The following is a 16696-nucleotide window of genomic DNA, read 5'->3' on the forward strand; positions in this document are numbered from 1 at the left end:
AGTCTTCTGAGCTTTTGGACTGGTGTTGGATCCCGTCCTCATGAAACTTCTCTCTCTCCAGAATGTGTGCTTTGGGCTATTCTATGCATAGTATTTATGTGGTGCCTGTGTCATGGTTCCGACAGACAGAGTCAAATAAAGCAGAACTCCAAGGCTTGAAAATTCATCAAAGAACATGTTTATTAGTTACAAAGTATCAGCATGGTCAAGAGTGAAATCAAGTCTGGATATACAAGTAACAATTTCCCAATACAAAGTTAAATGACCCACCCATAAAACTATGCAAGCAGCTACGTTCCCCAATATGATTATTTGGTGAGCTTTTTATGCAAATGCCCAGTCCCTAGTCTCGGGAGCAGCTGATGACCTTGGTTCCCATGGGACAAAAGATTATTTCAACTAGCAAAGCATTTGGGCAACCTCCCTCCCTCCATTCTGTGTGGCAACCTAGAATGAGAAGGAAAATGGCTGCAGCCATGCTCATTTGTAGAGTTGACAGCTTGGTTGTGTGTGACTTTTTAGTTGTTGATTAGGGTGCTGGTGGCCAGTTATTAAGTTGTTGGCTGTTGTTTCCTTGTACTTCCAAATCCTTGGCTCCTAAGAACCTAATAAGCTGGTGGTAAATCAGCACTCCCATTTAGTGATAAGGGGCCCATTTCCCAGGTTTCAATCATTTCCCCGGATATACAGGAAGCCAAGGACTGGATCCTTAATTTATTTCACTTGGGGTAAGCAGTGAAATATTCAGCATCTTTATATTTGAGGATGAAATTATCATAGAAATTTGAGTTGGGAAGAGATGTTTTTAAGCAAGTGTGGTCTCCCTTGAAAGCAGCTACAAAAAATTATCTTCTTGCCTATTTTGAACAGTTTTGGATTTTTACTTAATCTTCTTGCTTTTTTACAATTTGTGAACATATGATTTTATTTTACATCCTATCCCCATTTTTAATGTTTTCTCTTATGACATGACTTTGTGTATTTGTTGATAATTTAAAAAAAATACAAAATGAGATGAGGTCTGCAGATATATTTCATCTTCATTTATTGCAGGATTTCCTATTTAGAAATAACACAATTGATAAAACTGACAATAATTAATAACCCAAGAGTTTGGAATCCTGGTGAATAGCAACTTTTGCCCCCTTTGGGGTGAAAAGGATTGCCACAGATGAACTAAAGGATAGTCTTCAGTTTGGATTGGGATAGGCCCTCAGCTAACAACTGGTGTAATTCAATTAATCATGGGAAGATGGAGTGCTGGGGTTGCTGTTGCTAAGTGATGCAGTCATGTGATGCCATGTTTTACAACCACATTGTATAGCAATAGAAATTCCAATCCCAATTACCATTGTAATTCGAGGCTACCTGTATTATTTAGCTGTATGAAATCTGCATGTATTTATAATATTTGTAAATATTAGGCCTGAGTTAAAATGTATCCTGTTGCAACTATAACAATTCTGTTTTCTTTTGTTGACTGATTGCCATATTTTTTCTTGAAGATTTCGCAAGATGAATAAACGTCTAGGTCCTCGAAGACCTTTGAGTGCCTCCTTAGGTCAATTAAATGAAGTGGGCCTGCCAGCAGCAGCTATTATCTCAGATGAAGCAACAGTGGACTTACCCAGTAGAAAACCTTCTACCTTGCCAAATGGGATTGTTTCACCAGGCAATGCAGTGACACAACTTATCTCTCGTGGGACCGACTCCAGTTATGACTCAGTCATGAAACCTGGGAAGATGGATCACCATAGTAGCAGTGCCCCTGGATCACCTCCTGATTTGTATGCTTCTCTATTGTTTATCTCTTAGAATTTGACAATATAAATTAGCTTGCAGAAGAGTAAGCCACACATACTTCCACATGCCAAAATTATATGTACTCAAAATATAGAGTATATATTTCTGCACTGATTTCTCATGGCAACTTGATATGTACAACTTTTTCCATCTGTAAGTCATTTTTTTCAGAATCAAAGCATAGGGCAGAGTTCCCCAGCCTTTCCGGATTTGCAGACTGGTGGGGGAGAGGAACTCATTCCGCACGAGTGGCTGGCAAACATAAACATGCACATACACAGCAACAAAAAAATAATATCCATACTAAGTTGTAATTGCTCCAACATTGTGTTTGTTTCATCTAGGCTGGAACCTGTTTCCAAGAGCTCTCACCCAGTGCCCCCCCGAGGACCTACAGACTTGCCTCCAGTTTCAGTGGGCAAGCAGCTCCAAATAGTTCCTCGAGGCTCCCAGTTGTATCCAGCTCAGCAAACGGATATGTTCTATCCAGATCCTCGAGGAGCAGCTCCCCCATTCGAGCCTCCACCCTATCAAGCAGGTAAATTCCATCTAAATGAAATGTGGTCTTGAAATAAAATGTTATTTTTTTTTCCTTTCTGTGATTGAATAGTAAATATTGATTAAATTTTATCATCAGAATATGATGCTTTCCACAGATCTTTTATGACAGATGTAGTTTACAAAAATGAATGTATGTCTTCAGATGTGAATGGGAAAAAAAATATTTTGTTTCGTGCAAACTCTGAAGTAGCTAAAACAATTCACTAAATATTGTTCTGAATTTTGTTTTGTATATTTAGGTGTATATTATCCTCCAGCTCAATCATTACAGTGTATGTCTCGATTTGTCCGACCTCCATCATCTGTTCCTGAACCAGGACCTCCTTTTGTAGAACAACATTATGCACCCTATCTCCAAGATCGCATCATGAACTCACAATACAGCGCACAACCACAGCAATACCCTCCAATGAGTCAACCTGTATATCCTCCTCATTATGACAGCAGACGTGTGTATCCTGCTGCTCAGCCATACCAACGGGAAGATATTATCCGAGGAAGTCCTGTTCCGATTGAAATTTCTCCACCTACTGTATCACCATATGTACCTGAAACAAGAGACAGATATCAACAGGTGGAGGGCTACTATCCGGTTGGACCACATCTGAATCAGATTAGACCTTCATATCATAGAGTATGATATATTTTTTTAATGTTATGATTATGGTAATAGCAATGTGTCATGTTTAGTTTTAATTCTTGCAGTAATTGAATGTGTCAGACCTACCCCAGTCTACTCTCTCAGGAAAGTAAGACCCATGACTCCATTTGGTTGAAGCAGAGGAACTTTTACTGAAAGAAACTAATTGCAGCAAATTCAGGCAGAATCTGGTGTTCCTGTGCAAAATAGAAAGCTATTCTTTTCCTTTCCCACTCTCTCCCCCCATGACCAGTCCCCTGACCAGCCAATGTGATGCCCATAAGGTATTTTGAGGTGCCAAACTGGTAACATTTCATTCTCAGGGCAAACAGCCTTGAAGATCCTGGTACAAGGCGGTTTAGTGGAGATCTGATCTTCTTCCATTGTCACTCCCCCCTCCGTATTACCCATGTTTGAAGTTACAGCAATAGAACTCAATAGACCCCCTCCCTCCCCCATTCTTAATGGCAGGACACCAGCAGGGCACAAGCCAGTGATGGTGGATCTGACAGACTGCTGTCCGATTTTACAGGTAGATGGCTTCATTAAGGCCCCTAAATTAGCCAAGCAAGCCTAACTCAGGGCAATGTATAGTCTGAGTTTAGATTTTAAAATCTATCAGAATAACAAATATTGCAAGAAAAGCCAAGTTGTGCACATTTCATAAATGCAAATTTAAATTTATCTTTGTTTTTTATAATTAATTTTGCTTCTGAAAGGAATGAGGGAGGTTCAAGGCATTGAAAAACTATAATTGATTGTTGTAAAACAAGAAATGGGACAGAATTGTATTTCTTCTCCTCTCAAATTCCAGAACAGAATTCCAGTTTGCACTAATAACAGAAATTATTCTGTAATGACTTACGGCAGCGTTCCCCAACCTTTTTGCATTGGCCGCCTGGCATGGGGGGAAGGGGGGAAAGTGGATGGTTTTGTAGGAGGAGCAGGTACATACATGCACATAGCTTAATTTGTGTGAGTGATGGGTGCATAGTCGCCCGCTGGCACCTGCTACTCGCACAAATGGGGCTCAAGCACCAGTGCCCACTGCTCACATGAGTAGGGCCACCCACAAGTTGGAGACTTCTGACCTAAGGAATAGCCTAAGGAAACGCTTCTATTTTTTTGTTCTTTTAGAGCATGGGTGTCAAACTCATCATGTGACGTGTCGCTACATATTGTGACTCTTTTTGCATTGACAGCAATGGGGTGGGCGCGGCTTTGGTATGATGAAACTGGCCCGTTTGACACCCCTGTTTTAGAGGATTTTTTACAAATCTTTGCTGAAGTCATCCATTCACTGATACACAAACCAGACAGATAAATAGTATTTCTGATGTGTAGTAATGAATAAGGACAACTATAGAGTGGTTGGGATATCTTGTTTTGGGACATTCCAGAGTTTAGAGAGACAAACTGATTGGATATCTCTGAAAGAGGCCAGTGTGGGTTTTAAATATCTGGATAGCCTGTAGATGGCAGGATAAATTGCAGCCCAGGTTACTGTATTCTAATGTCTGCAGACAATGAATTGCTAACTGCTGTGGTTTCCTACCTTCCTCAAAGCCACACTGAGCAGACTATAAATATCTATTTTAGATTGTTCATATTTATGCTTTCTGATTGTATAACAGTGTTAATGAAACAAGATAGTTTCTTATACTATATATGTGACTTTGGTGACCTTCGATTTGTTCACTAAGTATAATCAGGTGAAGACTGTAGTCAGATGTTCATGAAAAACCAGTATCACTGATTAGAAAGCACATTAATACATTTAGCATAATAACTTTTAACAGGTTATCAGATTCCAAACCTGGAAGTGTATCATTTGGATTGTAGTAGTTTTCCGTTTCTTCAGTCACAAAAAGGTGGTTAATTTGCTAGGTTTACATTTAAAAACGTACAATTTAATTAGAAAATATGATATTTAAATCTTAACATTAATTTTGTGGAAATTTAAGGTAGCATTCCTAATTTTCTTCAAAATGTTATTGAGCAGAATAGTTTTGTCCTTTTGTCTTATGAAATTGATAATTACTCAACAGACATTAATGAATCTAAGAAACTTGTATTGAAATAATTTTGCTGCTTTGCTAGAATATCTTATAACTTTGGGATTGTAGATTTATGTTCATTTGTAGAATACATGAATCTTTATATCTGCATTTTTTTTTCTTTCATTTCTTTTTTAGGAACCTTATAGTCGGGCTCCCCCTCAGCCACACCCTAGTCTAGATGAATTGCATCGAAGGCGAAAGGAGATTATGGCTCAACTGGAAGAAAGGAAGGTCATCTCCCCACCACCATTTGCATCATCACCAACCCTGCCTCATTCTTTACACACTGATGAGGTAAGCATATGCTTAAAACAATTTAGTAGAGAATATGCCCCATGTACACTGTGATTGAAAAAAATATGAGAAATTTGTCCTAAAAAGAAAAATGTAAATGATCAGTTTGAAGAATATTCTGCCATGATCTAAGTCCTATTATATCATGTAAAAGGAAAAGGCTGGTCTAGTCCTACAGTGAGAGAAAATTATTTGATCCCCTGCTGATTTTGTACATTTGCCCACTGATCAGTCTATAATTTTAATGGTAAGTTTATTTTAACAGTGAAAGACAGAATAACAACAACAAAAATCCAGAAAAATGCATTTCAAAAAAGTTATAAATTGATTTGCATTTTAATATCTCAATTAGCATTCTTAGAATACCCTTAATGATGAACTCATGCTTATTAAGCTTAAATATATATATTGCTAAGAAAATTTTATGAATCTTTTAGAAGAATCCATAATCCTGCAGACATAATGAGTAGAATTCACTGTGTTTATTGGAAAAATGTATGTGAAGTCTAGGTTAACCAACTCTCTTAAGGGATAAGTTAAATCAGGTGTTCTAGTCACTGAGATGATAATCAGATGCTGAGTTTGAGGGGCTCTTCCCATTAAAATATTGTTGGCAGGCACCATCAGTCTGCATTTCATGATCGATGGTTGTGGAAATGAATCATGTCCCTTCAAAACAGATTTCTGCAGACCTCAGAAAAAGAATTATTGATGTTTACAAGGCTGGTAAGGGCTTCAAATCCAACTGCCAAAGACTTTGGACTCATCAGTTCACACTCAGAAAGAGAGTACATTCTAATAAAAGGAGAGTACATTCTAACAAAAAAGCTTATTCTCAATCATGAAATATAGCAATGCAGTTTATCTTTTGAAGAGAAGAGGGGTTCTTCAGGGCCAGGATAGCTCAATAGTCGTTGAAATAAGATGTATTCTGGATTGCATTAGCAACTCCTACAAGACAATGTTTTGGCATTACCCAAAGCAAGCAGTTCATCTAGGCAGCCGCAAAATATCAATGAGTTAAAGCAGTGTGTATAGAGAATAGATCAGAATACTTGCAAACTGATATATGGGATAGATCAAGAGATAAAACATTTGGCTGAAGTCGTTGCTACTAAAGGAAAAGCCACAAGTTACTAAATTTTACAAAGATCGTAACTGTTGGCTCAGTGTATTTAATAAAGCCATTACACAGCACTCTGTTTTATATTTTGTTTAACCATAATCTCTTCAAATAGGACTTCAGGGTAGTGTAGGGTGGTGTAGATCATTTTGAAGGTCACAATACTCTAGAATTACAGATTGTAAGTAGTCCTTGGGTTACAACCCCTCATTCAAAGTTACAAAGGTGCTGAACAAGGGGGACTTACTAACTGTCCAAGAAGTTGCAGCCATCACAACGTCCCATGATCACATAATTGTGATCTGGGCATTTTGATGCCTGACTCATGATTATGACATTGCAGTGAGCCACAGTCATATGATCGCCATTTATGACCTTCCCTGCCAGCTTCCCACAACCACAGTTAATGGGAAAGCTGGCAAGGAAGGTTGCAGGTTGTTCTGGTAAGTCTCTCTTGCCGCTTTACTCCTCAGGGTGAAGAAAATAGAGTACATGAGCTCAGGGATTAGGAACTAGTTTTAAAAGTTTGAGAAATTCCAAACCTCATAGGTTGTCTCAAATTATGTGTTCAATAAAGTTCTTACCTGCAGTTAGTCTAGACAAGGTAATTCCGAATGAACGCATCATTCTTTCTTTCTTTCACTGACATCAGTGGGCTTTGTTTTTATGCAGTATTTGGATGAAGACCTGAAGGTAGCAGGAAAATACAAAGGAAATGATTATAGCCAATACTCTCCCTGGTCGTGTGACACTATTGGCTCCTACATTGGAACCAAAGATGCAAAACCCAAAGACATTGTGGCAGTGGGTCTTGTGGAGATGGTGGTAAGCATGCTGAAAAAAAAAACAGCAAGGTACTCTTGGTAATTGGTAAGATGCCAGATAACCAGATTATACAAAGGTTTCCAACAGAGATTCTCCAGACATTTGTAGATGATAATGGCAACAGCTGACAAGTTTAAGGATCAGTGCTAACACTGTATAGATCAGTGGTTCTCAACCTGTGGGTCGGGACCCCATTTGGGGTCAAACGACCATTTCATGGGGGTCGCCAAACCATGCTGTCCGCCATTTTTTTCCCTTTTCCCTAGCTGTCCTACTCCCTCTTATTGGTGGCCACACCCACTTGGGGGGGTCACCACAACATGGGGAACTGTATTATGGGGTCACGGCATTAGAAAGGTTGAGAACTACTGGTATAGATAGTTCTCATTTAACAACGCTAATTGGGACTGGAAACTCAAGTCATTAAAGGACATGGTCATAAGTCAAAAAGCCACATGATTGCACCCTTTGGTGATTGTAGTTCTGGCAGTCCCAGTTGCCATTGTTAAACAAGAATTGTGTGGGTTGTTAAGCAAGGACCTCAAATGACTGTGACTTCCAACTTCTTGCTAGCTTCACCATTGACTTTGCTTGTTCCAGTCTTTCTACTAATTGTCTGTCCGTAACTGAGTTAGAATTTATCTCTTCCCCCTCCCTGTTTATAATTTCATATATATAAAGTAAAATTGGGGAGAGGACTTTGAAAGCATGAAGTATGGATAAATTTTTCTCCAGCTCTTTTCCACTCATATAAAGTTATACATTATAAATTTTCTTCCCAAGTCCATAAAGGCCTGGTAATACAATATTTTTCAAGAGAAGGGAATAATGTCTCATGGATAAAGCAATTTTTTAAATTGTACCTACCTCCAAAGGCCTTATACTACTAAATATTTAGCCTGTAAAGAATAGTCTGAATGCTGTTAATATTATTTGCTTACAAGTTTAAAACATTACTGTTGTGCAAGTCTCTGCAATCAGGCTCCCTCCCACCATGCTTGTGAAATGGAAACATCTGAGATATATGTTGGCTAAAAAGGAGAAGCTTGCTTGTAATTCTGATCATTTAATCTCTCACTCCAGAATGTGGACAGCAAGGGAATGCGAGATCAACGTTTGGATTTACAAAGGAGAGCAGCAGAGACTGGTGATGATGATCTTATTCCCTTTGGAGATAGACCTACAGTTTCGAGGTTTGGTGCCATCTCACGTACCTCCAAAGCAATGTACCAGAATCCAGGCCCCATGCAAGCCATGACAGTTCAAGGGGCTTCTGCAAAATCAGTCAGTGTTTCAGGTATAAAGATTTATTTTCCTGTTGTTGTTTTTTTGTTTTTGTTTTGTCTTGTTTTGGTAATAGCTTTGAATCAGTACTGTGGCTTGGTTAGGGAAATGGATTTAGACATAGGTTGGCAGGTGACATTAAAATCAAAAGAAAGCTGAAATAATACTGGCTCCCCATAAATAGGGGAATATAAGTAGTCCTCAATTTATAACTGATTGCTTAATGACTATTCAAAGTTAAAGCACTTCTGGCCACCATAAAAAGTCACTCTGCGCCCCCCCCCATTATGTGACCCCCTCCTTTCAATGGGGAAGCTGGTGGGAAATTTGCAAGCAGAGGAGAAATACCTCAGCAGACTTCAGGAATGGATCTCGGGTCTTTAGAATTTGAGGTTAGTTCCTTCAGTGGACTGAGGGGTTTCTACTCCTCACAAAGAAGGGAGGGGAACTCACTTGGTGGACTTCAGGAACAGACCTCAAATCTTAAAAGATTTGCTAGTTTCTTAGGGCTAGAAAGCTAGTGAACGCTATCATTCTGAAGGTCAGAAAGATTTCTAACCGTCAAGACAATTGCACTTGCTAGTTTTCTACCCTAGGCTAGGAAGGGTAGAAAACACAATCATGCAATCATTTGGAAGGCCTCTTTTCCAAATTGTGCATTTTGGAGAAGGAACCTTTCCATGATTGCGAGAATGGGGTCCACTTGCAGGATGGCCTCAAGGATGTCTGCACCTTGAATTTGGCTGGTTGTGCCTGCAGCTGCAGAAAAAGGCAAAGGTAAGTGGACCCAGGCACGGGGGGGGGGCAGACCTCCCAGATGTGATGAGGCAGGGAAAGTGCCTTCTTCCTGGCACTCCACTTAATGGCCCAAAAAAACCCACTGAACCACCACAACTGGGAAAGCCAAAATTATGGTTGTTGAGTGAAGCGATCATGTAGGTACTTTGCTTAGTGATTCTTTTCACTCATTGACGAAGATTCCAGTCCCAATTGTGATTGTAAACTGAGAACTACCTGTAGACTTTTGATTTTTGTCATAGCTCTACTGTATGAACAAAGTTTATATATTTTAATTAAAAGTAATGCTAGTACTCATATATTGGTGGAAATCAACATAGAACAAGGTGTACGACAAGGCGATACAATATCACCTATTCTTTTTCCAGCCTGCCTTGAAGAAATATTTTGCAAACTAGACTGGGCAAAAGATGGAATTAAAATCATTGGCACCTATTTAAATCACTTAAGTTTTACAGATGATATTGTTCTCTTCTTACAACACCCAGAAGAGCTACAAACACAGATACAAGAACTGCATAAAGCAGGAGAACCATTTGGCTTAAAAATAAACCTGAAAAAGAGCCAGGTTATATTTAATAAATTCACCAAAGCAAGAAAATGTGTGTGTGTGTGTGTTTGTGTGTGTGTGTGTGTGTGTGTGTAGAGAAGAATTAAACATAGTAGACCACTATATATATGTTGGCCAACAAAGAATGACAACAAAGAATGAACAAACAAATCAGAAAACAACATAAATTAAATGAAAGTGACTTAAATAGAAAAGCTACAAATGAAGAAAACTACAATTTAATACAAAAAAAAATTCTGCAATACCTCACTATAATAAAGAAGACAAAAAAGATGCTTTATCCTCCAGGACTTCAAAACAAATTTGAGGATAAAAAAGAACTAATAAAATTAATTCTGTCAGAAGTGTCAGAAGAATCATTAAAACGTGGGAAACAAAAAACTGATACTTTACTTGATTTGTCTTTTTTGTCCCAACAACACTTAACAAAAATACAACCTGGCATGCCAAACTTACTGATTTGGAAAGTGACCTGGCAAAAGAAGATTAGAGTTGGAGTCAAGAGATGTGATTCAACCTATCAGATGGAATATTATATGACTAAACACTTGCTTGAATATGGTGTGTGTGTGTGTGTGTGTGTGTGTGTGTGTGTGTGTGTGTGTGTGTGTAAATAAAGAGGCCTTAGAGCAAGATTATTAGATGGTGTATTATAGGATTAAATATTATTGAAATATGGCCAAAAGAATAGATAAAGCTTGTAAAGGGACCCTATAGTAAGAGGAATAAGATATATAAGTAATATAATATTTTTAGAATATATGAAATGTTAAAACATTGAGAGAGTCTATTTAAATGAAAAGTTTGGATATTTAAAAGTAATGAATTTTGAGAAAATTATGACTGATAAGCGTGTTCTGAATACTGAGGGAAAACTAAGCTTCAATAAGAATCTTGAAAACAGGACATATAATGACTTAATAAGATGACTTATAAATACAATGGAAACACAAGCTGATTAAAAACATGTTATATGTTGATGTTATTATATGCATAAATACTAAAAAATGTTTATATTTGTTAGAGAATTTTTGTTCCTCCATTCATGACAGGAAGAGACATCAGATCTATTGACTTAATACATTCTCCATAGTGAACACCACCCAATGGTTTAGTCATCATGTCTGCCAAATTATTCTCAGAAGAACAATGATGTAAACTAATCAATTTTTCTTTTACCACTTCCCTGACATTACAATACTTAATGTCTATATGTTTACTTCTGTTCTTCACCCTGTCACCAGTTGCCATTTTTATACAGGCAGCATTGTCTTCAAATACCTTTACAGATTCTTTTACATTAATATTTAAATCTTGCAGCAACTGTACATACCATGTTACTTCAGAACACAATTCAGATAAAGCAATAAACTCTGCTTCCGCTGTTGAAATAGCAACAGTTGTTTGTTTTCTGGACTTCCATCCAATCAGAGTCCCTCCAAACAATATTATAATCCCAGAATTTGATTTCCTTGTGTTTATGTCATTTGCATAATCACTATCGACATAACACTTTAATTTCAATTCCTCAGTAATCTGTATTTGAATACCCAAATTTATGGTTCCCTTTAAATATCTGAGAACTCTTTTTACACCCATCCAATGTAACTTTGTAGGTGCAGCAGTAAAACGATTCAAAATGCTTACTGCACAAGCTATGTCTGGTCTGACCACTGTGATAGATATAACAAACTCCCTATTGCTGAGTGATATATCTCTTGATCACAGGTTTCACCTTTATCCGCACTTAAACTATTATAAAAATCCGTACTCATGGGTGTGGGAGCAGTATTGCTATCTTTCATATTATATTTTTCCAATAACTGCTCAATTTTTCTCCTTTGACTGAGAATATAACCACCTTTTTCATTTTTCTGTATCTCTACACCGAGATAATGTTTTATTTCTCCCAAATTCTTTAATTCGAATTTCTTTCCTAATTTATCAGCAAATTCCTTGACTTGTGATGCATCCTTTGCGATGAAGCAAAGATCATCAACAAATGATAACAGTAGACAATTCCCTCCTTGTAACTGTCCAGTATGTATTCAGTTATTAGCTTTGCAACTCTTAAATCCAAGACCCTTTAAAGCAGTATCTAAACAGATACTCCAGTTTCTGGCTGACTGCTTCAGCCCATAAATAGCCTTGTTTAATTTATACACCATGTTAGGCTTTGTAATTTCATACCCTGGTGCTTGGATCATATAAATTTCTTCCTCTAACTCAGCATTGAGGAATGCAGTTGTGATATCAAAGTGCTAGATTTTATGCTTATATGCCGCTGCCAACGCCAGTGCTAATCTTATACTCTCACTTTTCACAGTTGGCGCAAATACTTCATCGTAGTGCACATTCTTTAATTGTGAAAAATCTTGTGCCACTAACCTGGCCTTATACTGTACATCATTATTTGGCAATACCTTTTTTTTATATACCCACTTACAACCCACAGCTTTGGTTCCCTGTGGCAAAGTCACTGATTTAAATACTTCATGGTCTCCCATGGATTTCATCTCTTTATCCATGGCCTCCTTCCATCTTTTTGTTCAGCTTTTGGTAATGCCAACACCTCTTTATAACTTCTTGGCTCATACCACACATTGCAAACCTTTACCTTGCTGGCAGAATACCTGTCAGGCGGAATTCCTTTTTTACATCGCTCTGACCTATGTGGTATTAACTGCTCCTGTGTCTCAAGTCTTTCTGGCTTCATGTCTTGTTCAGCCTCTCCTCCCTGAACATTGACATCTTCAATAAACATTTTTCCATTATTAGATGAGTTATTGTCGTTAAATAGATCACCGTCATTAAGTGAGACATACCCAGAATTTGCATTAATTCTGTCCCAATTTTGTTCCGCAAAATTAGCAGACCTTGAAATTACAATTCTTTTACTTCCATCGCTAAAGCGATATCCTTTTGACCCTGGCTCATAGCCCACAAACCTGAGCTTTCTTGCCTTTTGCTGTCTCTTTCTTCTGATTGCCTTCGGAATATGTACCCATGCAGTACTTCCAAAAATTCTCAAATGTGCCAGTGATGGCTTTCTCCCATATAGAATGGCATATGAGTATTATTAATGGAGGAACTCCACAGTCTGTTAACTATATAATTGGCAGTTAATATGGCTTCTCCCCCAATATGACCTGCTCATACCAGAATCCTCTAATAATGAATCTTTCATTGTTTGCAAAACACCATTCCTTCTTTCAGCCACACTGTTCTCTGCTGCTGTGTAAGGATTTGTATGTCTGTGTCTTATCCCCAACTGCCCCAACCATTGTTGGAATTTAGTTGACATAAATTCAGTACTTCTGTCAGTTTGTAACTGACACACTTGTTGTCTGTACCATCTCTCTACAAAACTTACCCACTGTTTGAATTGTTGTAGCACCTCTGTCTTACCTTTAAGCAAGTAGCAAAACCCATACCTGCTGTAATCATCAACAATTACCAGTGCATACTTTGCTCCTCCCAAACTGGCTTGCATAGGTCCCACCAGATCTGCATGGACCAGCTCTAGAGCTCTTTTTGTTTGTCTTGTGCTATAGTTACTAACTGGGAATGCCTTTGACTTCGATGCTTTGCATACTGCACAGTCCAAATATGTTTTGCATCCCTTCAAATTTAGCCCTTCTGCAAACTCTTGTATTTGCTGCAAAACCTTAAAGCTTGCATGGCCAAGTCTTTTATGTAGAAGATGAACGCACGAATCGTGTTCTGCAACATTCTTAAATATATGGGATCATTGAACCTTTTGTCCCTCCAATACATATAGATTATCTTATTTATTTATTTATGAGACTTATATACCGTTTTAAGTGCAAGCACTCTCTAAGCGGTGTACACCAGTAAGCAATGTATATATATATTTACATTGCCCCCAACAATCTGGGTCCTCATTTTACCTACCCCGGAAGGATGGAAGGCTGAGTCAACCTTGAGCCGGTGAGATTTGAACCGCTGACCTGCTGAACACAGTCAGCTAAAGTGGCCTGCAGTACTGCACTCTAACTGCTGCGCCACCTCGGCTCTTCCTTTATGCCTTCTGCACAAATATTCCCATTCCTTTTGATGAGACACTTCCCATTTACAAAAATGGTCTCAAAACCTTGTTTGTCTAAATTAGACACACTTAACAAATTATGTTCCATCTCAGGTACATAAAGCACATTGGTGAACTTTGATTCCAAATATAGAATTTTTTACATTTCCTCTTCCGATGATTTTTGCTTTCTGGCCATTTGCCAAAGCCACAGCTTCTTGTGCTACTGGAACAAACCTGCAAAATAATTCAGAGTCATTAACAATTGTTTGACTTGCCCCACTATCTATTAGCCACTTGTCTCTATTGTTGCTATAACAAACTTGCAACACCAAAATGTTCCTTTTGCAAATCAGTTTTCTTTGCTTGCACAAATGTCCTCTGCAAACAGTTCCTTTTCAGATGTGTGCTTGCACCACAAATGTAGCAATTTTTCTCTTGCTGAGCCCTCTGCTTGCACAATCTTTCGTTTGTTGCAACGTGGTCCCATCTGCTGCTTGGTCCTTCTCCGGAGACTTGCAGTCTGGACCCCTCCTCAGGAATTTCACCTCCTCGTGGCTGTTCCTAAAATGTTGCTTTTCTTCTTCATTAAGCAAATATGCCTTTAAAGCCTCAAAATTTAAGTCTTGCTCTTCTTTACACTCAAATATCGCAGAAACTGTGTCCCAGGTTTTATCTAAACTGTTCAACACCAATAAAACCTTCTGGGACTCAGGGAATTTAATCCCACATTGTTCTAAGTCCAAAAATAAACTTTGCATTTTATTTAAATGCTGTTCCACAGATTCACCTGGTTGCAAACAGGCCCTGTAAAGTTTCTTGACAATTGCACTATATTGCATGCAGAAACATTCACGTGCACAGCTCTCAACTTCAACCAAATCTCCTTTGCAGTCTTTAAATTTGCAACATTTAGAAATTGTTCATCATCTAAATTCAAGATGAGATAAGCCATTGCTCGATCATGACTTTTCTGATCAGCAGCTGCAAACACTTGAGGTGGATTTTCTACGATATACCACAGCTCTTTAGCGTTCAGCAAACATTCCATTTTTGCAGCCCACACAATGTTATTTTTCTGGCCCAAATGAGGCACAGAGCTTTCCTTAAATTCCATTGCAGCCATTCTGCTAATTCTGCCTTGTTCTTATACTTTCTAAACACAGGCAATTTCTTCCAGCTTTAAATTACAATGCAGTCCTTAGTAAGCTCTGGGCCCATAACCTGATAGAGAATTTTTGTTTCTTTGTTGGTAAAAATAAATCAGAAGCTCTCACAGTTGACTGCATTTAGCTGATTCAAATAACCACTTTATATTCATATCAAAATATTTACAATACCATACATTCTTCTTTATAACAACATAGCACAATGAAGACTTCTTACAGAGAGATACAGAGACAGACCTGAGACTGAATAAAAAAAATCCAGCTCCTAACTCAATACCCTTTTGCACACACTCAATAGCACTTTTCTCACATTGGCTGACTGAGTTACCACATGACTCTTCCTGCTCATGAATATTCCAACAATATTCAACTTGGTATATACCGAAAATATTAAGAATTATATTTGTTTAATGTAGACAAAAGGAGAATATTACTGGAAGAAGAGAGGACCAAGAAATATATTACCAACCAACATATTGATTAATTGTAGAAATTAATTATTATTCTTTTAAATATATGAACCCAGACAACACACTGTTCATGAAGCACTAAAGATTATTATTGTAAAAAAATAATAAAATATATTTTTTTAAAAAAGATTACATGCTCAGCATTACAAGACAAGATAGAAAGACCCGCACATGGATTAGAGAACAAATGAAAGTATACAATATCATCAAGAGAGTAAAATAATTGAAATGGTCCCATAGCAAGAAGAACTGACCAAGGCAGCCATAGAATGGATCCCACTTGATAAAAAATGTCCATGAAAGAGACGTAAAACAAGATGGAGTGACGACATCAGCAAGTATTGCAGGCCCAATTGGCAAAAGAAAGCTCAGGGCCGTATTGGTTGGAAACATCGGAAGAGGCCTTCATCCTGCAAGTGGATAGACAGTGGCTAAAATGATAATGTCTCATATATTGGTTACTGTTTATTTTCCTCTATGAAGTATAAGCTAAGCTCCTGTTTTAAAGTTAATACTAGTGAAGAAAGATAAGGCACTTGTTACTGTGAATGTTTGTGTTCCAAATTATGGAGACTTTGTGGCACTGATGTTAACTTGCAGACTAGGGGAGATGAGTCATTTATTTATAATATATAGATCTCTGGGTATAAGACAGATTTGTGTTCTTTTAATTCTTTTTCTAGAAAAGGTTATTTTCAGATCATTCCAATTTTTAGTTTTAAATAGAAATAATGAAAAGTTGTGTGGTATCCTTTTATGGCATTCACCAGAACAATCCTACCTTGTTTTCCCCAAAATAAGACTTATTTTTTATTTTTTATTTTTTTTTTGCTCCTCCAAAAGAAGCACCAGGTTTTATTTTCGTGGGCACCAATAGCCCCACCCAGCTGGTCCACTTCTTCTGTGGCCGAAGAAGCAGCTTCATTCTGCAGGTGGGAATGGAGCCCCAGCCTGCATTTTGCTGCCTTGGAAAATTGATGGAAAAGTCAGCCAAGATGACTTCATTCCTCTTAGAGGGGGCAGTAAGGTAGTCACAGATTGGGCCATGCA

General features: G+C 38.0%; 1 protein-coding gene across 3 annotated transcripts in view; it reads left to right on the forward strand.

The window, feature by feature from the left end:
* RC3H1 (ring finger and CCCH-type domains 1) overlaps window positions 1-16696 on the forward strand; it is an 82594-nt gene that overhangs the window by 46679 nt on the left and 19219 nt on the right. For all 3 annotated transcript variants that reach the window (XM_039348958.1, XM_039348956.1, XM_039348957.1), the window contains exons 10-15: window positions 1506-1787; window positions 2148-2341; window positions 2604-2998; window positions 5200-5358; window positions 7154-7306; window positions 8390-8603. In XM_039348958.1, coding sequence (XP_039204892.1) covers window positions 1506-1787; window positions 2148-2341; window positions 2604-2998; window positions 5200-5358; window positions 7154-7306; window positions 8390-8603 — 1397 coding nt within the window. The remainder of the gene's footprint in view (window positions 1-1505; window positions 1788-2147; window positions 2342-2603; window positions 2999-5199; window positions 5359-7153; window positions 7307-8389; window positions 8604-16696) is intronic.

Source organism: Crotalus tigris, unplaced genomic scaffold (assembly GCF_016545835.1).
Source record: "Crotalus tigris isolate CLP2741 ecotype Arizona unplaced genomic scaffold, ASM1654583v1 scf7180000018217.1405312, whole genome shotgun sequence".
Taxonomy (NCBI): domain Eukaryota; kingdom Metazoa; phylum Chordata; class Lepidosauria; order Squamata; family Viperidae; genus Crotalus; species Crotalus tigris.